Source organism: Pseudonaja textilis, chromosome 3 (genome assembly GCF_049901715.1).
Source record: "Pseudonaja textilis isolate UNSWEBS1 chromosome 3, rPseTex1.2, whole genome shotgun sequence".
NCBI classification, from domain to species: domain Eukaryota; kingdom Metazoa; phylum Chordata; class Lepidosauria; order Squamata; family Elapidae; genus Pseudonaja; species Pseudonaja textilis.
This window is the reverse complement of record NC_141992.1, coordinates 56515607-56542055: the sequence shown is the minus strand read 5'-3', so window position 1 is coordinate 56542055 and position 26449 is coordinate 56515607. Positions and strand designations below refer to the sequence as shown.

The 26449-nt window shown below is 37.3% G+C and overlaps 2 protein-coding genes and 3 non-coding genes across 6 annotated transcripts in view; all 5 read left to right on the top strand.

Moving 5' to 3' along the window:
- Positions 1–18156, top strand: part of GPBP1L1 (GC-rich promoter binding protein 1 like 1) — a 29806-nt gene extending 11650 nt beyond the window's left edge. For both annotated transcript variants that reach the window (XM_026707138.2, XM_087929835.1), the window contains exons 2-12: positions 423–1233; positions 1690–1804; positions 9779–9908; positions 10184–10461; positions 11358–11430; positions 12584–12777; positions 13796–13936; positions 14056–14214; positions 15606–15727; positions 16960–17062; positions 17267–18156. In XM_026707138.2, the coding sequence (XP_026562923.2) occupies positions 1745–1804; positions 9779–9908; positions 10184–10461; positions 11358–11430; positions 12584–12777; positions 13796–13936; positions 14056–14214; positions 15606–15727; positions 16960–17062; positions 17267–17416 (1410 nt within the window). In that variant the 5' untranslated portion in view covers positions 423–1233; positions 1690–1744 and the 3' untranslated portion in view covers positions 17417–18156. The remainder of the gene's footprint in view (positions 1–422; positions 1234–1689; positions 1805–9778; positions 9909–10183; positions 10462–11357; positions 11431–12583; positions 12778–13795; positions 13937–14055; positions 14215–15605; positions 15728–16959; positions 17063–17266) is intronic.
- A 3268-nt stretch (positions 18157–21424) lies between these two features.
- Positions 21425–26021, top strand: RPS8 (ribosomal protein S8). Its single transcript, XM_026707207.2, has 6 exons — positions 21425–21459; positions 21934–22040; positions 22847–22946; positions 24012–24187; positions 25209–25338; positions 25858–26021. Exons 1-6 carry the CDS (start codon positions 21456–21458, stop codon positions 25965–25967), a joined length of 627 nt encoding a protein of 208 aa, XP_026562992.1. The 5' UTR covers positions 21425–21455; the 3' UTR covers positions 25968–26021.
- On the top strand, positions 21753–21833 carry LOC113440743 (small nucleolar RNA SNORD55/SNORD39). The gene has a single exon (XR_003374755.1). It is a non-coding gene; the product is annotated as a small nucleolar RNA SNORD55/SNORD39 (small nucleolar RNA).
- Positions 22663–22763, top strand: LOC113440745 (small nucleolar RNA SNORD46). The gene has a single exon (XR_003374757.1). It is a non-coding gene; the product is annotated as a small nucleolar RNA SNORD46 (small nucleolar RNA).
- LOC113440744 (small nucleolar RNA SNORD38) lies at positions 25634–25700 on the top strand. The gene has a single exon (XR_003374756.1). It is a non-coding gene; the product is annotated as a small nucleolar RNA SNORD38 (small nucleolar RNA).
- Positions 26022–26449: the final 428 nt, after the last annotated feature.

Below are 26449 nucleotides of genomic sequence, written 5' to 3'. Positions count from 1 at the left end.
ATTGCTCCAACATTTCATCCACAAAACTTCTTCAGCTCTGACTGGATGGTGGGGAATGGAAGGATTTATATTCAAGGAGTATAAATCCTCCCATCCTCCACCATCCAGTCAGCTGAAGAAGCGAAACTTCTTCAAAGAAAAACCAGAAAGTCCAATTGTCTCTTGAAAAAGCCCCTTTGGGACGACTATGACCTGGATGACTAAGAATCTCCATAGACATTTATTTTATCTAAGCATAATAATAAAATCAAAGCAGAAAAGTAATATAAGGACTTTCCATTAATTCACCAAAATGAGAATCTGACCATAAATACTACACTTGTTTCATTAGAAATAGGGGTCCTAAGTAATGTATCTTTGATAATCCTTTTGGCCACTTTTATGATTACTGATAGGTGGTATTATTTTTTCCTTCTTTACAGAGTACTTCGTGAATTCTACTCATTTTGATGGAAGAAGACCATTGCCCAAATGGGAACTCTTGATTAAAATACAGCCATTTTTTTCTCTATTTTTAAAAGCAGCAATTCAAATACGGTAGAAGGATAGCTTGCCAGTTTGGTCCTTTGCTTTTAGGTTAACTGAATGCATAACTAGAAACGGTAGGAAGACAGTAATAATTGAATCTTGTATCTTTAAGTTGCTTTTAGTTCCTTACCAAGGAAACTTAAGTGACTATGTGAAAAGCCTTTCAAAATAGTGTTTTTAAGAAAACTTAATTTTAGCAACCATTAAAAATGAATCCTGCATTTTAGCAAATAATAAGAACAAAGAGTTACTATACGAGAATTTGCAAGACTCCTCAGCATCTTCTCCCCGTCCCTTTGTTTCAAGTTTATTTGTTGCAGAAGATGAACAAAGTGGATTTGTGAAATTCACCGTTAATTACCATGCTTTTCTGAATGCTGTACAAATTTGACAACTACTTTTGTAATGTAATAGCTGAATTACACAGCATTGTGACAACAGGGAACAGTTTAATGAGGTGAATGTAGTTGTAGTTTTCCAAAAATGCACACTGCATTTTAGGTTTTTTTTTTCTCATATGAGTTCAGAGAGCATTTAAGATGAGCAGCTAGAGGGTTAAGGGGTGCAGTCAGCACGAAGTGCGGCTTCTCGTGCTTCCTTTGGGACTCACCATTGCCACACAGCTGGCATAGGTGCACCCTGGCGAAGGAAGGAATCTGGAAATCAAAGTATTCAAGTGAGAGTGGACTGCAAAGGCCAATCTGGGTAAGTCACTGTAGGACTCTATTTATAGTTAAAAATAGTATGTTATGGTTAATACTTTATATAAAGAAAAGTTTTTAATTTGTCCATTATAAGTAAGTCAGTGAACTATTTCTAGATAAGCAGACATCAAAATAATTTGAAGAGAAAACCCTGCTAATGAAATATTATTTCAGAGAGGAAATGTACATTAATTCTTCCTCAGTTTTATTTAGCTCCAGTAGTGATGATGGTAGAACCTGGCCTCTGATGATTTTGGCTGAAGTGGCTTAAGGGAGTTAAACAGGAGCAATATAGCTACAGTAACTCAACCTAATGCTTAGTCAAATTAAATAAATTTCCATTAGTCCCTAGAAAGATGGTAAGATGTTTTCCAGACTCTTGGAAGCATGCTTAGAAGAATCTGCTCTTTTCCATTGCACTGGGATGACAGTGTATGTGGTGTTTCTCTTGTCTTAGCTCCTGGCCATGAGGTTTGATGCCTCACTTCATTGAAGAGAGACACTGGACCTAAATGGCGCAGCATGACTTTGTTCCTGCCTGGCTTAACTTCTCTACGCCACAGTCTGCCAAGGTAATGATTAAACTTAGATCAATTGCTCAGACAAAGTTATAGTTAAATTGTCATTTTGATTGTGAAATGCATAAATGGCATTTATTTTCACATTTCTGAACTTTCTCCCTATTATGCTGAATAGTTATAAATTTGAAGGAAATTGGTCTTAAAACTTTTCTTAAATGCTTAATCAAAATATATTTGTGGTTTAGGTATTACATCCAAAGATTTGTGCCTGTGCAGGGCATTATTTCAGAACATCCTAACATTGAAAAAAAAATTTGTAGGGACCTTATCCTGTATTCCGCATACTTTTATCATGTGTACTGCCATGTGCTCCATTCGCTGCATTAGGAGTAGTGTGTATTGACTGTTTCTCTTGGTCATTGCTGAGCTTTTTCTTCTTGTATTTCTTTAGATTTTACTTCTCTTTTTTTCTTCTTCTATTAAATCAGTATCTTTTAGTGTTTTATAGCTGCAGGATCCAATCTGGGTCAATCACTGGGACTAGAGGTTTTGTTTTGTTTTATAACGGTATGATGGGCAAAATAGTTTGGTCTTTGACTTTGTAGATTTTGTTTTGAGAATAAGTTAACTGAACAGTAAAGATCAGTTACAGAAGAACATTCTTTGTTGTTTATGTTAAAACCATCAGGTAGAAACCTGTGATTGCTCCACAACTTTATCAAGCACAACTGTAACAAACATTTGCAATGATTGTTACAGTGATTATGAACTATTTCCATTTTAAGAAGTTTGGATATTGAAAGAATTGAAGCAAAGCAGCCAATATCCTAGTCCAAGTAATAGGCAGAGAAAACAGAAGACTGAGAAAATTCTAGAAGCATATGTTTCTTCAGTCAAGTGTGCTTTTACAGGAGGGTAGAGTGTCTGAATTTTTGTTTTGGTATCTTGGTATTTTTCTGACTGAAGTTGGCTATAAACTAGGTATGGGCCAAGACAACCATGCTGGTATCTAGTGAATTTGATCAGGAAGCTAGACTCAATAATGCTAGTTGCTGTATAGGTTCTGTTTCATTTTAGGACCTAAGATATGGGGTATGAATTTAGTTTGAAGAATGGTAGATCCTGAATATAGGAAGCGGCTGATTCTTGAAAACAAAATTTTATTTTTTTGCCCTTTTTCTTTTCAACTTCTTTTCTAGCTTTGCTACATAAAATAAGGACTTAGAACTCTTAATAAACCAATGGTGTGTATTCTGGAAAAAATGTGCCTTTACATATTCCTTACTCATAGGTCAACCACCTGGAATAAGGACCTTACCTTGTTTAGGTTAACCCAGTGGCAGACATCTAATTATATCTATCCAGGAATTGTAGGGGAAATGCAATAAGTGTTGCAGGGCGATTTAGTTCTCAAACCAACCATTGTGTGTATCCCATTACAATCTAGTGTCAGCTGTCAGTTTCACAGTAAGCATTGCTAGTGATAACTCTGAACCTTTCATTTAATATTATAAAACTTCCTTGCTGCAATCAGCCATTGCTCGAGCTAATGTATCCTCAAATATGATTCTCTTTACAATGTATAATCAGACTTTCTCTTATGCCATTAATTTTATACAGAATCCCACTATGTGTTATGTACCATTATGTAAGCTAATCTGATCCAAGATAAAGATGTAAAATGTATTGGGTATTATGGTTTGCTTGTTTTTTTTCAATAGAACAATCTAATCTGCCTGTATTAAAAACAAGTACAGTTAATTTTGACCATATTTTTAATTCAAATAAATGACAGGTAGTCTTCACTGTATGACTACAAATGAGATTGGAATTTTGATCACTAAGTGATGGAATCATTAAGAGAATCATCACATGATTGGACCCGATTTTATAACCATTTTTACAGTGGTCATTAAGTGAATCACCAAAGTTATTAAATGAATCATATGGTAGTTAAATGAAGCATACTAATTTGTTGTCTTCAACTGACTTTGGCTTGTTGGAAGCCAGCTGGGAAGATTGCAAGATGTTGCAACCATTACAAACGCAAGCCAGTTGTGAAGTGCCCAAATTGTGATTACATGCTTTCAGGGGTAGCGTAAGAGCTTTAACTTCAGCTGGCTCAAAAGTCATTTTTTCCAAGACGTAACGTCAAACTGTCTTTAAACAAATGGTTATAAGACAAGTTATACCTGTAGTCATGGCGATTGCTTCTTTCATCCTTATAAAGAATATTTAGTCCAATTCTGAGTAACTTGGCAGAAGTTTTTAGTTCTTAAGGGACATAGTAGGTTAATTTCTAAATTAGCATTAGAGAAACATTATAGAAAAGAGAGTAAGATTTTTAAATCCCATTTATTATGCAGTATAACAGAACCTAACCCTAACCATTAACTCAGCAAGAAATACGCAAAATGCTTCACGCATGGAACTTCTGGAGTTTGCTGTTTTAACCCAGCAGAAGGATTGAAATGGAGCTGCTTGATTTAGGCTGAAGTAGTGGTTGTGGAACAAAGCATTAGAAGTTCAGAAGAGAAAAGGGGTAGGGAATATATGAAGAATATAGGCTACTGGGTTATGTCACTGAGATAGGCCAGAAGCATGTTGATCAGATATGCCACATTGGACAGGGATAGCGGCAGTTTCCCCAAACTCATCTGATTCTTGGATATATTTTTTTACTGGAGCATATATATAATTATTTCAGTTTATTAATTTGTAACAGGTTTTTTGTGATATGGATTTTTAATTCATAATGAAGAGACACAACCTGTCTCTTCATCTTCATACATATATTCATTAGCTCCACAAAATCAGATTACTATTATTTATATATATTGCATTCATATAAGATATATATATCTTGGTAAGTATATATGTATACACACATACACACACACACACAAGTACTGTAGACCTTTATTTACAATGGCGATTGGGACGAGTTGCTGTGGCTAAGTGATAGGGTTATAAATAATACAAGTAGTCTTTGACTTACAACAGTTCATTTAGCAATTGTTCAAAGTTACAACAATATTGAAAAAAGATACAACCGCACAAAAAAATGTCACAAAATGGGAAAAATTCATTGAACAAATGTCTCACTTAACAACAGAAATTTTGGGGTTCAATTGTGGTCATAAGTCGAGGACTACCTGTAATAATGTCACATGACCATATAGTTTAATGATGGCAATTTAAGCCATCCTAGTTGCTGTTGTTAAATGAGAACCCCACATGACTGCAACTTATAACTTCCTGTCAGCTTCTCCCTTAACTTTGTTGGGGAAAGCTGATAGGGAATCTCAGAAATTGTGTTAATGTGACCATGAGACTATTGCAGCAGCCTCGCCTTCAAGGACTGGTTCTAGGTCTCCCTCATTCAGCATCATCACAAATTTCAAGGGTTGCTGAGTAAGTGATCATAAACTATGACCACTGATACTGACCTTCCCAGCTCATCATAATTTTGGCCAATTGGAGCTTTCTGTTAATATTGTTGGGTAAGATAAAGCATAGACTATATTGCTATTGTTAATTATATCCATGCCATATGTAGCATTCCCTGTTAAAGAGAATCTCTGAACATTTTGGTTACAAGTGCAACCAAATGCCATATAAACTCTAATGGTGTGCTGTTCTTTGCAATCTGATGCCTTTAATCCAGGGACTATAATACTGAAAACCCAACATACTGTAGACTGCATCTCAGTGTTGATAATAATAATAGTAATTGTTATATCAACAAAAATGTGAAATCACAGCTGTGAGTTCTTCCCAAGAATTTAGAATATTGTACTTTATTAGCATAATGTGCATATCCAAATAAGTAGAAATGTTGTCAATGTCCATATTTTTAAGTGCCATCTAAAATATTTTTATATGGCTCCCAATGTGTCAATAACAAATGGTAACCACCATAGCCAGTTTATGCCATAATCTTTCAGTTTTGATTTTCAGATACTTTGTGGTCTTCTCCAATTCTTTGTCTTCTACTATTTCCTGGTATTGCTACATCAGTTACCACATTTTCTTGTTTTCAGCCACAGTTAAATCTGGTGTGTTATGGCTAAAGATTTTATCAGTTTGTATTTGAAAATCCCACAATATTTTAACCTCATTTTTGACTACTTTTTGAATTATATTTCTGCTAATTTTTCATTACTGGCACATGATAAGTGTTATAGATGTTCAGTTTCCTCATCTGTTGCTTTTATTTGTTGCATTGTGGTTTCCAGAGCTTTTTTAATTGTCTGGAACTAAGCCATTTTTTTAAAATTAGGCTTGTTCTGATTCTTGCATTCTTCAAGTTTTCTCCTTTGTGTGTTTTTTTTAATTACTTGCATCTGATCTTAATTAAGTGTTCTTTATTGGCCAGGTGTGATTGGACACACAAGGAATTTGTCTCCAGTGCATAAGTTATCAGTATACATACAAGCAACAAAGTGATAAATCATAAACCATAAGATACAACCAACAAAGTGATAGTCATAAGATACCAATAGGAGTAGGTAACAGGAAAGATGAGAAGAATAATAGTAATACAGTCCTACTACATGGTTAGATATCCTTGGGCATAAGACAGTGCTGTGGAAATAATGTGTTTAGCAGAGTGATGGCTGGACAGGGGGAACAGGCTGTTTTTGTGTCTAGTTGTTTTGGCAATGCAGTATACCAGGGGTCGCCAACCTTTTGGACTTCGGGGACCACCAAACTCATAATTTTCGATCCCAAGGACCACTAACCGGTTCTGTGGGTGTGGCCTAATTTGTGGGTGTGGCTTGGTGTTCATGTGACTGGCTAGGCATGGCTTGTATGTAAATATTATAAATATTTACATAAATATTGATTTTTTTTTAATAAAAAAAGAGCAACTTTTACCCAAAATCAGGCAAAGCAGGCAGGCAGATTGAGTTGCTCACAGAATCACAGATTCATTCAGAAATCTATCTATCTGCCATTGGCTAGCTCAGTCTGTCATAAAAAATTTGCTAGCAAGCAAACTCACAAAATCAACTCACAACACACCATGCATGTAAATATTGATTTTCTTTATAAAAAAGAGCAACTTTTACCCAAAATCAGGCAAAGCAGGGCAGATTGAGTTGCTCACAGAATCATTTAGTGATCTATCTTATTTGCCATCGGCTAGCTCGGTCTCTCAAATTTGCTTGCCGTGAATCTGCACTGAATTTGCTTGCAAGCAAACCTTCAGTCCTAAGCGAGGTTCGGCTGTGCTAAGCCAAAGATCTAAAGACTAGCTAGAAAGCATGAAATCCAACCATTTCCTGCTTCCTAGCTAATCTAAATCTCCCGGCACAGCAGAACAGATGATGGTCAGAAAAAGGAAAAATAACAATTTAGCAAGCAAGTTTACCGAATAAGGAGTGAGTGGCCGGGGAGGGTTCCCATGGGCCATGTGGGCAGCGCAGCTTTGTTTCTGAGCAGCCTGGATTAATTGCTTTGTGGGGGTGCTCTGGGGATGAGATTTCTCTGCGGCCCACCAAAATTTTCTCATGGCCCACCAGAGGGCCACGCCCCACTGGTTGGCAACCACTGCTCTATACTATACTGGTGTCCTAAGGGGAGAAGTTGAAACAGTTTGTGCCCAGGATGCGAGGGGTCTGTAGATATTTTCTCAGCTCTCTTTCTAGCTTGTGCAATATACAGGTCGTCGATGGAAGGCAGACCAGTTGCAATTGTTTTTTCTGCAATGCTAACTATCCCTTGAAGTCTGTACCTGAACTGTTTAGTTGCTGTACCAAACCAGTTATAGAAGTACAGACTCAGTAATTCCCCTGTAAACTGTATCAGCAGCTCCTTGGGCAGACTGAGCTCTTTGAATTGGCGCAGAAAGAACATTCTTCGTTGTGTTCTAATGTTAGGTGTCCACTTCAAGTCTTGAAAGACTTGAGGGTCTCTACTGTTGACACTGTGTTGCCTAGTACAGGGAGTCCTCGACTTACAACAGTTCATTTAATGACCATTCAAAGTTACAATGGCGCCGAAAAAAGTGACTTATTACCATTTTTCATACTTATTGCAGCATCCCTACGGTCAGGTGATTTACATTTGGATGCTTGACAACAGACTCACATTTATGACGGTTGCAATATCCCAGAGTTATATGATTCCCTATTGCGACTTTCTGACAATCAAAATCAATGGGGAAACCACTGAACAACCATGTTACTAATTTAAGAACTCCAGTGATTCACTTAACAAATGTGGTGAGAAAAGTCATAAAATGGGGCAAATTCACTTAACAAATTTCTCACTTAACATAAACTTTGGGCTCAATTGTGGTCGGAAGTTGAGGACTACCTGTATTGTAATTGGTCGTAGAATAGGAGGGCTCCTCCTAAAATTTCTTTATCTTGGTCTCCTGTTTGATCTTCTGCTACGGGTTTGAATAGGATTTTGCTTTTGGTTCTCTAATTTCAATATCCAGTTCTTCTGTCACCACCACTACTGTACTTTAATATAGGCAAGCTGATCGTTTGTTTGATAGATGTTATTTTAATCTGTGCAAGCACATTATTCACTCCTTCCAAGGTGCCAGATCTTTTTGGCCACTAACTTCCAGTGCTGGCAATATCTGTCTACTGGTAATTTTGCATAATCTTCTCTTTTAATTCTTGTTGGTGGGTCAGTTTCAGTATTAGCCTGTACTGGTTCTGTTGTTATTTCTTCTAAGTTATCATTTGTGTAATTCATATTAGTTGTTTCATTTATATTTCCAATTGTTATTGTGAGCTTCTTCTGTTATTCTATTATTCTGGGGTGTTTTTTGTGTGTGAGCTAATCATTGTTCATTGATAATTGAATATGGATAAATTATTTTCCAACTTTCAAACATTTGTTTCCAGTTGGCTCCAATTTATAATTATTATATTAAACTTCTATACTATCAAAAGTGGCTCACAACAGGTAACATTGCAGTAACATCAGTAAAAGATAGCAAGAACAACAGACCAGATGAAATGAAACTACACAAGATCAGGTCACTATCGAAAGCCCTGGTGAAGAGCAAGGTCTTCACCATTCAGAGTGGGGGGCCCTTTGGCTCTAGGGACAAACTTTATTCTAGTGGGTAGGCGCTGCTAGAGAAAAGGCTTGCTTCTGGGGTCTTGTTAGGTGACGTTATTTAATTGAAGGAATTTGGGGTGTGCCAACCCTTTAAAATTGAAGTAGGCTATATATGCAGTGTTTCAACATACTCAGGATATTTTGGTAAAACCACATATTTAGTTTAAAATGGAAACTTAATAGAAAAATATGGCATTACATTCTGACCTTTAGAATAGAGTGGTGTTTTTTTTTTCAAAATAATATAATCTTATTTCCTCACATGATATTTTGTCCATTTTTCTTATTTCTTTAATTTTAATAAAAAATTGTGTTGATGCCTGCTGCCTCTTAAAAGTGAAAAGCTACTGTTGGAAAGTTGCTGATATTCCATCAGTCCTATTGCTTAGTTGATTAATAGAGAGGTACATTGTTGAAACAAGAAACAAAATTGATTTCTGCTCTATTTTATAATAAAGTAGACATATTTAACACTAAGTTGATTTAATCTTGTAATGTCATTTGAAATAAAAATATGCATTTGTATAAAAATAACTCCATGTTTGGGTTTTTTAATATGGTAATTTGTTTTGGAAGATGTATTTTTTATGTAAGTCCTAAATTGAGACTTACCAATCTAGTGTGCTGTAGTAACAAATATCTTATTAATGTATTTATTATATTTATCACATTTTGGAACCACCGATCTCCTCACAGAGTGACTTGCTGTGACTTGTTAAATATTTCAAATGAATTCTGATACATATTTGAAAGAATGCAAAATTATATTGTTTAAGTCTGATACATAAAGTTATTCTGTGTGTCTTATGTGTGACTTTGATTAGTTTTACATTTCCTGTTGACCTGTTGGCCTCTTCTGAAAATTCATGTATACATGACTGTATATTCTGTTAATACGATCAGAGTAGTCTTTACATGTTTCCCCTTTATTCATAGGCTCCTGGAGCTACTTTTGAAAAGCATGGAGAACATCTTCCTCGAGGAGAAGGCCGGTTTGGTGTAAGCCGAAGACGGCACAACTCTTCTGATGGTTTCTTTAATAATGGCCCCCTCAGAACTGCTGGAGGTATGTTACTCATGGATAAGTAAATAGCACGGGAGAAAAAATAGGCTGGAACTTCACCCCCTCCCCCACCATTTTGTGGCTTCCCACCCTCCAGTTTTGAACTCCAGTAGTTTGATACTCTAATGTCAATGATTTGATTGAATATCAATTGATTAGACAGGAGATGCTCCTATAATGATATTGATCTATTTATCTTTTGCAGTAGGTCTTGTGTATTGTGGCATTTTTTTCAAAAGATAACTAGCTTTGTTAATGCAACTTCATATCTTATCCAGACTGTTGGCATCAGCCTTCCCTGCACCGCCATGATTCTGTGGATTCTGGTGTTTCTAAAGGAACTCATGTTGGGCTAGCTGGCAGTCAACCAGGTTGGCATGGTTCTTCACGTGGCCATGATGGCATGAGTCAGAGAGGTGGAGGAACTGGATCTCATCGCCATTGGAATGGCAATTTCCACTCCCGAAAGAATTCAGCTTTTCAGGAAAAGCCAACTGCTGAAGCTAGGGAGGAGAAGGAAGAAAAGGAGAAATTACAGTTTGAGGAGGAAGATTTTGTAAGTATACTCAGCATGAAGTTAAGATGTTCCTTAAATGTATTTTTTTTCCTGGAGATTGATTCAAATAACCATTTGTATCCATGAGTTTATCATCTGATCTTGGATAGGGTTGCACCAGACAGATCTTGTGCAGGGTCCTCCTGGACTCAAGACTCCTGTTTAAAGAGCAGTTAGTAGCCATGGCTAGGAAGGCCTTTGCTTAACTTTGTGTTATGGTCCAGTTATGCCCTTCCTCAATAGGGAGGCTCTCCACTCAGTCACTCATGCACTGGTCATCTCCCAGTTGGATTATTGCAGTGCACTCTACACGGTTGGGCTACCCTAGAGAAGTATCCAGAACCTTCAGCTGGTACAAAATGCAACCATATGGGTGATTTTGGGTACCCAAAGTAGGGGTGCTGAGGAAAGGAAAAGAATGTTGAGATTATAAGGTTTAAAAGCTTTATGTCAAGGGAGAACATGCTATCCAAATAATACTAGGAGGGGTCAGGACTTCGTTTATTTTTCCAGCAAAGATGGAGAGACTTTATGTTTTTAAAAATGATACATTCATATTATACAGTATGTTATAGTTTCCATACATTTCTTGCATTAGCAGTATAGGAATCAGCATTAGTAATTTTGCAGTCTTAAGAGGGACTTCATGTGCCAAAGATTTCTTCACCTAATTACGCACCAATTGTTTCTTATGATTTTAATGTGTTAACACTTTTCTCCTGTCAGAATGCATTACAAAACAAATACTAGATTCTATGTAGGTAAATTGTCAGAATGTTAATATAGGTAGATAACATAATGGGTCATATGCTCATTTCTAGTTAGGAAATTTAATGAAATTAAAATTTTGTAACAAAACATGAAATATGTGTGACTTTTTGGTGTGCTTGTTACAGCCATCATTGAATCCAGAAGCTGGAAAACAGCACAGCCAGGGTAAACCAGCTGGAACTCCATCTGGTGTTTGGGGTAGGTACTGGGGCATTGGCAGAGAGGTACTTTCTGTAGTTGTAGAAATAGTCTAATCTTGTTCTATTTAGTCAATTTATAAAAATAACTAAGTTTTTTCTTCTCTATGTTGTGTTACATTAGAATTAGAAATTATACTTCCGAAATAAATTGTAAGAGGCTTGCCTATTTTTAGGAATGGTAGAATACTGTTCAGAAACTAGATACGGGTACATCATCTCATCCTCTCCTCCCCCCCCCCCGCCCAAACTGGCATTAGTATTAGTATTGATTCATAAACCTCAGACGTTTATGCACACTCAAGAAATGCATGAAGAACCTAAGCACCAGAAGTTGTAAAAATTGTTTTTAAATAGCATACTTATTTAGTTGATGTTGGATGTGTAAATAAGTCCCATACACTGGGGAATTCAAAGACATCCATAGCAGGAAAACTGTAGAAAATCATGTTACTTAAAAAAGGTCAATGTAAAGTTTTTCATACTTAATAGATACAATTCTGCCCTTTACAAAAATGACATTATTGAGACTTTCATGTAGAAGATCATAAAATATCAAGATTTTTCCCTGATGTCCAAAATGTTTACATAAAACTCTTCAGGTACATAGCACAAGAGAGAGCTGCATTAGTATCTTTGAATAGCTACATGATTTTTTTATTCATTCAGAAGTCACAGTGCCTCAAAAATGTGAACCGACACTCCATTATTATTTTTTGCTAATTGTATGTATACCAGGAATCCAGTATTCCAAGAAATACTGCATTTAGCTCTTCCCAAAAATGTACTCTTAATGAAGTAGGCTCAATACTATTCGGGTATATATTTCTAGTGGACTGCGAAACCTTACTCTCTTGAGCATGCTTAATGTGCTTGAGATTCCCTTTAACAATTCCAAAATGCTTTCCTGAAGATCTTAAATCCTAAAATCTTATGCAGTTGCTAGATTTTTGATAACTCCACATTCAACATTATAATTGGGCTTATAAGATCATAAAAATATTCTTATAGGACTTCTTTTAAAAAAAATGTTGTTTAACATTTAGATATTGTTAATTTCCAGCTTCCAAATTCTTATGCAGGTACAAGAGATGGACTGGTATGAACTCATTTTTTTGTTGAAATACTAAGCTTCTTCCATGTTATTTTATTAGAAAATCCTCCTAGTGCCAAGCAACCTACCAAGATGCTGGTCATCAAAAAGGTTTCAAAAGAGGATCCTGCTGCTGCCTTCTCAGCTGCATTCACATCACCAGGACCTCAGCTTTCAAATGGCAACAAGGCAACCCCCATTGTCCCAAGTGTCTACAAAAATCTGGTTCCTAAGCCTGCAGCACCCCCATCAAAGGTACACAGAAATAGCTTTCAATTCAATTCTGACAAGACTGAGTGGCTTTGGCTGTCTGGGTCCCCCTTGGTTGGGATACTTTCACTATTACTCTTGAATGAGGTTGTATTTTGGCATTGGCACAACTTTGGATTCCTACACTAACAACTACTGCTCAAAGAGCAGGTAGCAGCTGTGGCCTGGAAAACTTTGGTACAGGTTCATCTTGTGCGCCAGGTGTGCCCTTTTTCTCAATTAAGAGTCCTTAAAGTCCCTCATGCCCTGTTTGCCTCTCAATTTGACTTTTGCAATCTGTTCTACATGGGGCTATCCTTAAAGATTGTCTGGAAGCCACAGCTGGTTTAAAATGGAATGGTATGAGCAATAAGGCCCACTACTCACTCTGCTCATGTCACAGAAAAGCTGCATTGGTTACCACTTGATTTCTTGGTGCAAATTCATGGTTTTTAAAGCTGTTTATGGCATAAAGCCTGGCTATCTGAGGGACTGCTTCTCTTCCACTGTTTCTGGCTGCCAAGTACATTCAGGCAGATTCAGAATCACTAGGAAGCATCTCTTCAAAGATACAGATGACAAACTCATTCTCCTCAGGTTCCATAAAGCCCTTAAAACCTGGCTTTGTTGAGACTCGGGGGTAAATGTACTAGGTTGGGGAGTGGCTTTTTTAAATCTAAACTGTCCTGTTTTACCGACGTTTTTCATTGCAAGAGTCTATTGAAGTGTGACCATAAGAAATTTAACGGGAAAAAATAATAAATAAAACATTTTCCTTCACTTTCATTTTCTAGCACTGTTTTTTCTTTATTTGGGATCGTTTGTTATTTTTCCAAATCATTTTATATTCTGGGAGGTGTTATTGTTAGGATCTGGAACATAGTTATGTCAGATAAATGTACGGCAAATCCCAAAAGAGGCATTTTAAATACGTGCAGATGTTCAGAAGACAATATTTTTACTAAGTCAGTGTTGGTTTTGGGCAAATATATTGCTATTGTTACTGTACATTTCTTCATTATAGCCAAATCAATGGAAAGCTAACAGAAGTGAACATAAACCAAGCTCACTAACCTCCAGCCGTGATTCAGCTTTTACCAGTCCTGTGTCTGTAACCAAACCAGCTGTGTTAACCAGTGGCTCTGTCCTCACCTCTTCCAAAGAGGTAAGCATGTATAGTGGATATAAACATGATATGAATCAGTAGGGACTAACCAATTTCAACGCTCTCTATCAAATCAGTGAATCACAATAGATTTAACAGTGCTATTACTCTATTCCCAGAGTCCCTCCAGTACCACCCCTCCTATTGAAATAAACTCCTCTCGCTTGACAAAGCTGATGCGCCGCACCACAGATAAGAAGAGCGAGTTCTTAAAAGCTCTGAAGGATGACAGGAACGGAGAATTGCCAGAGCGCCATGAGAACAGCAAACTGGAGGATGTGAGGGTTCCATGTCTTTTTTTTTAAATAATGTCAAGAGTTGTTTTTAAATAATTTTCTGGTATTTCTTACATGCTTATTTAGTAAACTTGCTACTTTCCGCAACAGCTAGCACAGTAATGGCTAATCTTTTTGGCATCAAGTGCCCAAAGCGCGTATGTGCGCACCCTGTGCATGCGCATGTGACTTGTGCATGAGCCCTGCCCCGCACATGCAAGTTCCCCTGTATGTGCCCTGCGCATGCATGGCAGAGACCCGAAGACCAGCTGGCCAGTGGGAGATGCTCACATGCATGCGCAGCGGAGCTGAGCTGGGGCGATGGCTTGCATGCCCAGAGAGGTCTCTTTGTGCCACCTCTGACATGCGTGCCATCACAGGGGTAGCATATGCATCATGATTCTGATTTCTGATGTCTTGTATAAAATATGGAAAACAAAAACGTGTAGCAAATATTAATGATAGTTTTGAAGATATTAGGAGTGATGTTTTTGTCCTCATGTTTGTGTGATTGTTGTATAATTTATATTTTGGAGGACAGATTAAAATAAATTATACTTAACCTTAGAAATAAAGTATATAGCATAGACACTTAATTGTTATAATTTTTATAATTGGAATTTCTTTTCACCTTTCAGAACGAATAATACTTTTTGAAGAAAATGATCTAAATATTGATTTTTTTAAAGGTTTCATGCATTTTTTGCAACATCTGTTGAACTAATGCATGGGAACACTGCACTGTTATTATAGTGATGGTGGAGTTTGTTACTATTTTTTTATTCTTGATCCTGTGTTATAAACTCATTCAGACTGTCCTCATTTAATTATGGTAATTGGGACTAATAAATAATTCCATTGCTGAGTGATGTGATTGTAAAACATTGTGTACTACAACCAATTTAAGGCAGCAGTTGCAACAGAACTGCTGTCATTTAAGGAAATGCCACATGGCTAAGTGCAACATCATGTGATCACAATGTGTGACCTCCCACTGACTTCCCCATTGACTTTGCTTGCCAGAAGCTGGCAGTGAAGTTGCAAATGGTGCTCATTACTGTGGGATGCTGTAAGTGTCTTGTGAGCTTCTTTTTATTATATTATGTTTCTCTTTTTTCTTGCACTTTTTACTCCTATAGTTTAAATTTAGTTTGTATTAGATTTTATTATAATCAAAAATCTTAATACAATTATATTCTAAATTAAACAGATATTAACATTTTTGGTAATCAGTTGTTTCTAAGTGTTAGTTTGAGGGGGTTATTAGCTTCATCATAAAGCCTATACTACTTGAGGATGTAATTTAGATAACTTTCTAAAATATCATTGATGAATGCTAAAAGAATTACATGAGTATGATTTTGATCTTTTTTTTTTATTTTGTTCCTCTCTAGGTGAATGGTGGCAGTACAGCAGAACCAAAGGAAAACTGGGAGGAGAACTGCCACCAGAATGGGCTTTCTTTGCCTTTGGAAGAGGGAGAGAATCTTTCTCACTCTTTAGAAGCAGAACACAGGTGAGAAAAGAGGCAGTTGGTCTGGAAAATATTAACCCACCAGAAATGTATAGAAATCAACAGAGGTTTAACTAGCTCTAGGAGAAGAACTTGTGGTTTCTTGACATAGCCCCATTTACTCCATGTCATCCAGTACAATACAAAAGGTTTTGACTTCTTGTAATGAACATTCTTCCCTTCTGCTATCCACGTGATACCTTGTGATTGATGCACTCTGATGGAAGCATTGCCTTTTTACCATTTCTTATTGAAATGTTTCACAGGGGAGGGAAAGGCATCCCCCTCCTTAGTGATAAAGCAAGAATGATTGCGTGGCAACAGTCTTTAATCTCCCAATCAGATGTTTCTCAGTTCTGAAACCTGCATGAAGTTTGAATTGAGGCACAATTCAATCTGGCTAAGGAGCTGCTTCATCAGACACAGCAGAAGGATGACATTTACCATCTGCCTCTACACAATCCATTTTAACAAAGTAGAATGGGGAGAAAGTAGATCATTTTTTATGTTTACTAAGAACCAAAACAATACTTTATTTAAAAACTGTCTTCGTATTCCTTCACTCCTTCCTATTCCTTCACTCCTCTAAACAGGTGTATAATATGGCATGTAACAATTCAAGTATGTAATCTAAGTTATTTGAGAACAGTAGTTTTATTGTAGTTAAGATACAAACAGGATTTTAAAAAACTTTATCACTTTAATGTAGGATTTCTCAAATTTTGTGGTTCTTCTCTTCCCAAAATACTTCATTAATTTCTGTGACACCACCTCAACCATAAATAGAACAAATTATTTCATTGACCAGCCATAAATACATTTTAATATTTAAATCACTGGATCTTCAGACTCTGTGGTTCTGCAGTTATCGATTTGAGCTTGCATAGACAAAATGAGGAGCAAAGCCCCAAATAAGTTTTGACAGTGCTCCCACTGTTTGTACAAGGCTGATCAATAAAAAAAAGTGACACCACCCCCTTATATCCAATTGTTCATAACCGCAAAGGAGTTACCAGCATACAGTTTGAGAACCTTGCCTTGGTACTTTCTATCACAATTCTCACTTTTACTTTAACTACTTCATTTAACTCTTAGCCTAACTTGCTTTATTAAAGTATTTCTCTCCTACAGAGCTGTGAATTTTCTTGTGCTTAAGAAGGATTAAAATATCTTTTCCTCCATAATGACATATTTAATCCTGTCCCTTTTCTATTCTTTTATCTTTTCCATGCTAGATTACTGAAAGCAATGGGATGGCAGGAATATCCTGAGAATGATGAGAATTGCCTTCCCCTCACAGAGGATGAGCTCAAAGAGTTCCAAATAAAGTCAGAGCAGGTATGGTCAACTGCCTACCTTTTAGCATTATTTTATTTTGTAACTTACGGTGTCGAAAACTCTGAGAACATTGATTACAATTAACTAAGAGATCAAAATTAAATAATTTTGCTTTGGTGCATCTGACAGCAATTAATAAATTTTGAGTTCATTTTGACTGAAAAGGAGAAACAAGTATGAAAATTTTCTTTCCTTTCTCTCTAGCTAAGAAGAAATGGTTTTCGGAAGAGTGAATTTCTTCGAGGCCAAGGCAGCAGTCAACTATTCTCCCACTGGAGAAGCACTTTTAAGACAGAGTTTGAAGAGTCAGACACAGAAACAAGTAGCAGTGAAACTTCTGACGATGATGCCTGAAGTTGGGCACCAAAAATCCATTATATAAAAACAACCCAGCAAACTCAGTTTGTAGTTCAGCACATAAATGTTTGGGGTTCGAATGAAGCAGAGTTTATTCTATCTCAAGCCTGTTCAGTTTTTTATTGTTGAAAACTTCATGCACAAGGGAAAGAATTATATCCCAAAGAAGAAAGCTATTGGCTTACTACTTTTTGATTTTGCCCTTCTGTGCTTCATTAGAGAACAATCCATTCCGCCTTCTGGAGCAAGGCATGGGTTCAGTCTCATCAGGAGCAGGATGCAAAAGACTTAAGTTGGGCAACCACAAGCTTCTCATACTGCCGTCCACATTGCAAAATGTTGTGCGGCAATAATGTGCTAAAACAATCATTGTCAATGACAAAATGGCTACGGAAGTTCTAATTGTGTTAAATTAATGCTAATAACATGGAACTTTTTTTATTTTTTGGCGGCTCGGGGAGCTTCATCACTTAACCAGGCGTGTTTGGTTTTTCTTTTGGGGGGGGTACAGCTGTAAAATATTTGGATATAGGAATTGTTTGTGTTCTTGCAACCTTGATATTCAGGGTGGATTGTTAAAATATAAAATTTTTGTGGGATTTCAAAGATTAAGATTATTTTGATAACATTATTTACAGATTTAAAAAAGTGACTATCACATTGAGTCTGTATGAGGGGAAAACTACTGCATCAAAAGATAACTAACTTGGAATAAATATTTTGCATCAGTTTGCCAATTCTGAGTCTGTCATTTCTCAAGTTACTAGTTTAGATTTCTTAAATAAGACTTTCTTATATTTCCGTCTTAAGATAGCAGCAATTTTTCAAAAGCAGAGATCTGATTTATCTTGTTTCTGAATCACTCCAGCCCTATAAGTAGGATAAGTTTATATCAAAAAAGGATATCTATAAAATATGAATTTCTCATTGATAATGAAAATATTCACATTAAGTATATAACAAAATTGATAAATTTGGCAGTGATTAATTTCTGATACAGTACACAAAGAGTATGGAAGTATAGTGCATGTGTTGCTTTTGTCAAGATTTGCTAACTTAATATTTTAAGTTTTAGTATTTGAACATTTCAAAAATTGATTTTCCATCAAGTGAAATTTGATTTCTATGACTTTCAGGGCAAGTTTGTATAATTCTTTTGAAATAATATAGAAGCCATTGCTTTTGTCTTCTTCCAGAATGTTTTTTTTCAACTTTTTAATCTAGGCTATAGTCCTGGAATTTCCTGGTAATTTTATATCCAAATACTACCCAAATACAAAACTTAGTTTTGAAGATCATTCAAGGTTGACTATAATTAAATTCCCACAGAAGAGATCTTTATGAGCAGATCCATACTTTAGTCTGCCAAAACTCCCCAACTGTACTGGCATATATCCATATAGTACAGCATGTTATACAATGGCTGGCATCCAAACCATTAAATTCTTAATGGTCAAGGAACAAGACACTTACTAGAGCTCACTGATTGTTTTAGGACACCCAAAAAATTATTTGCGAAGCTAGCACTCATTAGAATTAAAGGAAGACAAACAACCTACAAAGCCTGACTACTGTACATAATAGAAACCAATATACCTCAACTTCATGCAGCACTCTCCTTGCTAGCTCGGCAAAAAGCATCTGTGTGATGCAAGTCTTTCAAATTGCATGTTAAAATTATAGTGGGACACAGGGTTTGGAAAGAATACATTCTTCTGTAATTGTCTTTGGACTAATTTTTTTAATGTTGACAGTGCTGCATTAATAAACAATTCTGTATCCTGAGATCATAATAAAAGCATTTATATTCATGTATTCTTTCAAGTGTCCATGGACTATGTCACAAGGATTGCATAGTAAGCACTACAAAATAAAAAGCTGCTAATTAGTCATATCACTCCAAACATTCCTGAAGTTGAAAAAAGTTTAACAAGTGGAATGCACAAACTACCGTGACATAAAACATGTAGAATATAACTTTAGAATCTTTGTGAGGAATTTGTTTCAGCAGAATATCAAAATGCCCTTGTCTATGGATGCAGTGCTTGAATCAAGAACAGCACCAAACAAAAGATACTGAAGCAGAGAATAATCCTGTTTTGAATATTTGAAAGTACATGTTGATGTGAGAGAAAAAGAATCCGTGACTAGGAATATTTTAAATGACCAGAAACATTTTAAAAGGTTTTCTATAGCAACTGTAAACAAAAATGATCTGACACATTTCACAAACAATAACACAACAGTTTCCTTTTTCAAACATTAAAAGTACTTAAATGTGGGTGAAATACTATACACTTCACTATACACCATAAAGTGGCTCTTCGTTTGGGAATACTGAGATGAAAATTACCAGGGGATTGTAATTAATAAAATCCTCTATATCCTGGACATGGTAAAAAGCAATGCTTATGATTGGTTTAGCATGTGATAAATTGTATCTGTATTTAAACAATTATGTTCCTAGTTAAGTAAATGGTTGAAGAAAATCAGTAAAATGTATACATTTCACAGGAATATTGGCAGACTAGACAAAGCATGCATCATACCGCATATATATCAGCTCAACTAGAGCAAAATGCATTCTGTATGCAGTATTATGACAGGCTCCAGTCATGAGATCTAAGCTAAATTTCCATGGATTTAATCGTGGCAAATGATGAACAGGTTTTAAAGAATGGCTGTTCAAATATATTCTGCAAGAAAAATTGACCCAGCTTTGCAATAACCTGGTGTCTCCTACCTAAAATTCTACCCAGGTCTAGTCCTAAGCTTTTTCACTATTGGACAAAGGCAAACCGACCATTTGTACTCGCTATGACATGCCCTAGTAATGGCTTGTTTATTAATGTTTATAAATGGCCATTTTAGATTAAGAGGCAATTTGAGAGGCAAGATAGATCTTCCACTAATGTGAAATGGCAGAAGAAAACATAAAATTTCACTCTCAAGACATGATGCTAGAGCTTCGAATGACGAGCTCAGATATAAAAATCCTGTGGTAGCGGAGAATCTGTAGAGATTCTCAGTCATCCAGGTCATGGTTGTCCCAAAGCACCTTTGGGACCATGACCTGGATGACAAATCTACAGACTTTTAGCTATACAATTTGGGATGAACACCCTTGGAATGGTGTTGGAAGTAGGAGTGGATTTCCAGAGAAAAAAATTGCAGACCACTGAAGCCAGAAGCACTACTCAGGTCACTCTGAGTACACAGATAAACCTTCCAAGTGCTTCAACGACCCTCTGAAAAGGATGCAAATGACCAGCTGTCTGCAAGGAATATAAATCCTTCCATTCCACTATCCAGTTCAGAGCTGAAGCAGCTTTTTGCATGAGAAGCGAAATGTCTTCAAAGAAAAAAACAAGAACGTCCATTTGCCTCCTGAAAAAGTACCTTTGATAGCCGACAGTTGAGTCCATTTATCGCCATTGGCGATCGCCCAAAAACTTGGAACAGTCCAAGTGTAGTAGCTCTTACACTGTTATTAGTTTACCTAACCATCTATATCGGGGGTCTCCAACCTTGACAACTTTAAGATTTATGGACTTCAACTCCCAGAATTCCTCAGCCAGCTTTGCTTGCTGAGGAATTCTGGGAGTTGAAGTCCCCAAGTTTTAAAGCTGTCAAGTTTGAAGACCCCTAGCGTAGAAAAACAGATTATCAGATAGTTACGGAAAACCTCCCGCTCCAAGCAGCAACCGCAGGACCTTCCTCTCAAAAAAAAAAAAAAACCACCACATCCCTGCCAAGCAACAACTTTAACAATCATAAAGAACTGGCAGTCCCTGTGTTGAGCCATGTACACCTCACTAGCTTCTTTTGACGCAAACCATAAAGAAACCGTCCAGGCCGGGACGCTAACGAACGTCCACCAACCACCTCTCCTTCCACCTGTTTCCATGTCCCACTTTGATGACGCGATGCTGCGCGTCGGCTGAGACGAGCGTCTTTTGCCGCGAGATTTCCCGTGGGACAAACCGTCCCGAAATGCTTTGCGTCCTTCTTTTTGCAATCGGCGCCTCGGAGCAGGATGGGTGAGTTGTTAGAGGGAGAGGGACGTCGTGGTTTCATCCGCCCGCATCCGCCCCGCTAGACATCCCCGCGGAGCTCCCGGTCGGGTAACGGGGAGAAGGATGTTTAGCCCGTTGAAATGCGCGTGAGATTCTGGTTAGTCTTGTGTAGCGATTGCGATTCGGCCTGTTTGGGATCCGGACGCCTCTTCGGCCTTTGCTGCGCGTTGCCGCAGGATAGCCACCTCTTAAAGGACCTTCATGGAGCGAAAGTGTTTTCTCGCCTTTTTTCTTTTTGTTTTCTCCCTTTGCCCGCCGTTGCAATGATGAAACTTTTTCCACTGCTGCATTAAGGCCGAGTGTGCCATGCGGAGACTTACCTTGGAGAACTGAGTAACACTGGGCAGAAGGACGCCTGCAAGCCGTAGTAGAGGGACAACTTCAATGACCACACTTAATGCATTCCTATCCCGCTTGATTTTTTTCTCTTTTACGCAGGAATCTCCAGGGATAATTGGCACAAGCGTCGCAAGACCGGTGGAAAGCGGAAGCCCTACCACAAGAAACGAAAGTATGAGTTGGGGCGACCTCCTGCCAACACAAAAGTATGTGCGCTGAATTGCTTAGAGGGGAAATGTGTGGGAAGAGTTCAGACTACTATTGGTAGGAGTAAAGTATTTTAAGGGGTGCATGTTTCCTGAATAATGGGGATTGCTGTAGGCCAACTGGGAAAACCTCTTTGTAGGCAGAAGGAAGAAATGGGAACTTTTAATTCAAGTGTCCTTTGTTCTTGACTAACCCAGAATACTGTATTCATAGCAGATAGCTAATTGCAAAATAATGTTCAGGTAAGGGATAAATGAGATTTTTTTTACATGATATATCTTACCTGTAACAAAACTTTCTGATATAACAATAGTATGGGTTAGGCACACATGTTTTTAAAAGCTGTTATTAGCGTGCCTCTAAATTTAATTGCAGTACCATTTTTATATGTAGTTAGCAATGATGTTGATGTATGAAATAGATATGAGCTACTTTAGATATACCCAAGTGTTGCATATGTGTAGTGGAATGCTTACTGGGGCACCATATCACTAATTAATTTGAAATTATTGCAATCCTTAAAAGATTTGAAGTAAACTCCAACCCAGAGTTAACTTTGGTCACGTTGAGATAATTGCATAGTGCTTTAGTTTGGAGATACTGTTCCTCTGATGTGGAGGCAACTGGAGTGATGAGAAGTACACCTTAGGTGAGCGTGTAGACTGTTCTGGTCTTCATCACAGTCACCAATGCTAGGATCGTCATAGTTACACTGACCATGTTGCCATGTAGGATGGGCATTTGAGGCAAGATTTTAGTTCCATGAATTGCTGTGTTTGAACAAACCCGTGGTACTTTGTTGTAGATTGGCCCCAGAAGAATTCACACAGTCAGAGTTCGTGGTGGCAATAAAAAATACCGTGCTCTGCGTTTGGATGTTGGAAACTTCTCTTGGGGATCTGAATGTAAGTAGATGTTCTGCAGAGTATTTTTTTTTAAGGGGTGGTGGTGGTGTTAGTGATCTAGAAGCACAAATAAGAAAACTGTGATGATAACTTTGACCTTAAGAGAGCTTTGGTGAATTCCAAGCTCTCAGTGATAAGAGTGTCATAGTTACCCTGAGTATGTGTGCATTGTTGCTATAGGGATGTTAAAGGGGAGACGGATCCTTTACATAAACTTGAAAGGTATTGTTCAAGTCTGGTAAAAACTCAGGGGTTGAGATAGAAAAAATGAAAAATATTAGCTAACTTTAAACAAGAGCTCAGCATGGATTTAAAAGCTGTTATTCAGTGATGAAGAGGCAAGAATGTTGTAGATGGTATAAGTATAAAAAATAGCCATGCAATACATTTGAACCTTTGCTTGCATGTTTAGTTTGCTACCCCACTAGTATTTGGGGGAGGGAGGGGTTGCAGGTTTGCTTAAGAGTAGCTTTGTTCCTATTCAGATGTACCTAATTGGTCAATTCATAATCCTGGTGTTCGTTTGGTCGGTGAGGTTAATACACCAATGTAGTTTCTGTATTTACTTTATTTCATATTCGTTATTGAGCTATGTTATGAGGACTTTATTGGAGCTGCTGAAAGTAACAAGATAAACAAGTCTATTTTTGTATTTTCTAATCAGAGGACTAATTATGATATTTTGCAGAAATATTCACAGGGAATCACTATTGTGATACAAGCTCGACCCTTTTAGCATCATAAGCGATGCTGCACGTATGTGTAAAGGAGGCACGCTTGTGTCGCAGGGTTAGCGTGCTCTTTGCAAATACATTCATATTTTCCAGTCATCCTAGTTTGCGGAGTCACATACTTTATAGTTTGTACATTCTCTTCTTTAAATTCTCTTCTTTATTCTTTCAAATGGGTTGATTTTGGAAATAGTCAAAATTGGCTACATTTATAAAATAGAATGTATACAGATCCTGCAGTGTGTGAAGGCCTATTTTTATGTACTCACAAGATTCTTATAGCATTCAGATTTTTTTTTTTTAATTCTTGAAAGATAAATTCCTTTTTTTACAGGCTGTACCCGCAAAACCAGAATAATTGATGTAGTCTACAATGCATCCAATAATGAGTTGGTGCGCACAAAGACCCTGGTCAAAAACTGCATTGTCCTCATTGACAGCACACCATACCGACACTGGTATGAAGCCCACTATGCCTTGCCCCTTGGGCGCAAAAAGGGTGCCAAGCTGGTAGGTAACATAGTATGCAGAGGTTTAAAAATACATTTGTCTTCTGATGATGATACTATTAACCAGTTCTGCTGCTGAAAGAGAATGATGGCATATCTACTTATCTGAAGGAGACATGAGACCAAGCTGTGTAGGGTCCCTTTCCAATTTAGAGCATCTTAGTGCTGAAGTATGCAGGCAAATGTTTTGAATAAAAGGATTCTATAAATTACTGTTTGTGGGCTCCAAGTTGAAAAATGCTTATAGACTGTTATCCCATCAGTGCTCAAATCTCAATTTATTTGGAAATTGTTTTAAAGTAGCAAAGAGTTCAGCACACCGGTCATGCTGTGTAAGATTGTATTAGAAGAATGCACAATACTCAAATCGTTTGCTTCAGTAATTCTACCAAACCACCTTGGATAGGCTGAAATTTGGCAAAACCCAAAGCATTTTTATTGTCCTGGGTATTTGCTAAAACAAAATCTGGAGAAGTTTAACAGGATGAGCAGGATAAGACCTGCGCACCTCACATCTATAGCTCTTCTAAGTTGGCCTGTGTGTGTACATTTATTGTTTGTAAATTCCTAGTGCCTTCCCTTGACTGCCACTATCAGTTTGTTTACACACTGCACTTTTAATTGGCGCTTTTGTATTTCCAATTCTTTCTGACTACAAGGAAGTGGACATTGGTGGATATGGGGAAGTAGAGTGGGGCGGGGAATGATGTTTGGAAAATGGGAGTGATAGGCTGGTTGAATAAACTGCTGTTGAAGCTGTGGAAATTGGCAGTGACCAAAGCTAATCTGACTTTGCAGTATGTCCAACCAGATAAGATGGCCTCTCCCACTTTAGTCTTCCCAGTGGCTTCTTTTCCCTCCCACATACACACACAGCATGTTTTGGTCTAGGCATGGGACAAGTTTTTATGTGCAGAACAGTTTACACCAATTTGCACAATGTTTTACAACCCCAAAATGTACTGAATGTTTCAGATATTTGTGAAATTATGGGAAATAACAACCTTCTGCTTTTGCTTCAGACCCCTGAGGAGGAAGAAATTTTAAATAAAAAACGTTCAAAGAAAATCCAAAAGAAGTATGACGAGCGGAAAAAGAATGCCAAGATCAGTAGCCTCCTGGAGGAGCAATTCCAACAAGGAAAGCTACTTGGTAAGATGTAAAAAAACCCAGAAAACTGAGCTTGCTAGACACAGCAGAAGATTTAAGCAGATGTACTATTTTGATAACTTATGAGATGATGGCAGTCTATACTCAGGGTTGACAAACGTCACAGCTTTATTCTAGGGCAGGATGTACTTGTTTCAACTCTTGGTATAATATTTAGCTTGACAATTGTTAGAGCCTTTTCCTAGTTCTTGCTACTTTATACAAGTTAGAACCAGAAGTTCAAGTGTTAGGTGATTACCATGTTATTCTGCATAATTGACCAGGGATTTGAAGTTGACCTTGTGATGAAAACTTTGTCCAGTTCTGCTGCTGAATGCGAGTGGTGACATTTCAAGTTCTGAAGGCAACTGGGAAGGCCGTTAAATTTTTAAAGGCCCACACTTTGTGAGAAGATGAGCATAGTTGTGTTAATATGGAGTTAAAGTAAGAAAAGTTTTGCATTTAAAGAAGTGTGTTCGTTAGTCTTAATTGACACATTTTCCTTTAATTTTGTATTTTCAGCTTGCATTGCCTCCAGACCTGGACAATGTGGCCGAGCAGATGGCTACATTCTGGAAGGCAAGGAACTAGAATTCTATCTGAGGAAAATCAAGGCCAGGAAAGGCAAATGAATACATTTATTGTATCTAACAGGCTTAATAAATATCTCAGAGTCTTGTTATAAATGATTAATGTGGTTATTTATGGGCATTGGGACAAAGTAGTATATCAGTGGTAAGTGCTGGAATGGAATTTACTAATATTGTGGCCTGTAGAGCTCGTGTTGGGAAGAAAGTCTGGGCTTGCTTCAGTCTGACGACAATGTTTCCTTGTAGGCCAAGCTATGACTTAACTGCAGCCCCAAGAAAAGCTGTATAATTGAGATTTTTCTCACTGATCTTTTCAAAAGCTACTTAGTTTTCTAAACTTGTTGCATTTTTATTTGGGAGAGAACCTGTTGTTGCTGCCATTCTCCAGTTGAAAATGGCAGCACGATGAGTTAGATTTTCAGAAATGCTTGTACCTTATGTGAAATTATATAACTACAATTTCTGAAGTATATGTTGATAGAAAGCCGGACAAATGTGTAAGCTAAATTGCAACTGAAATATAC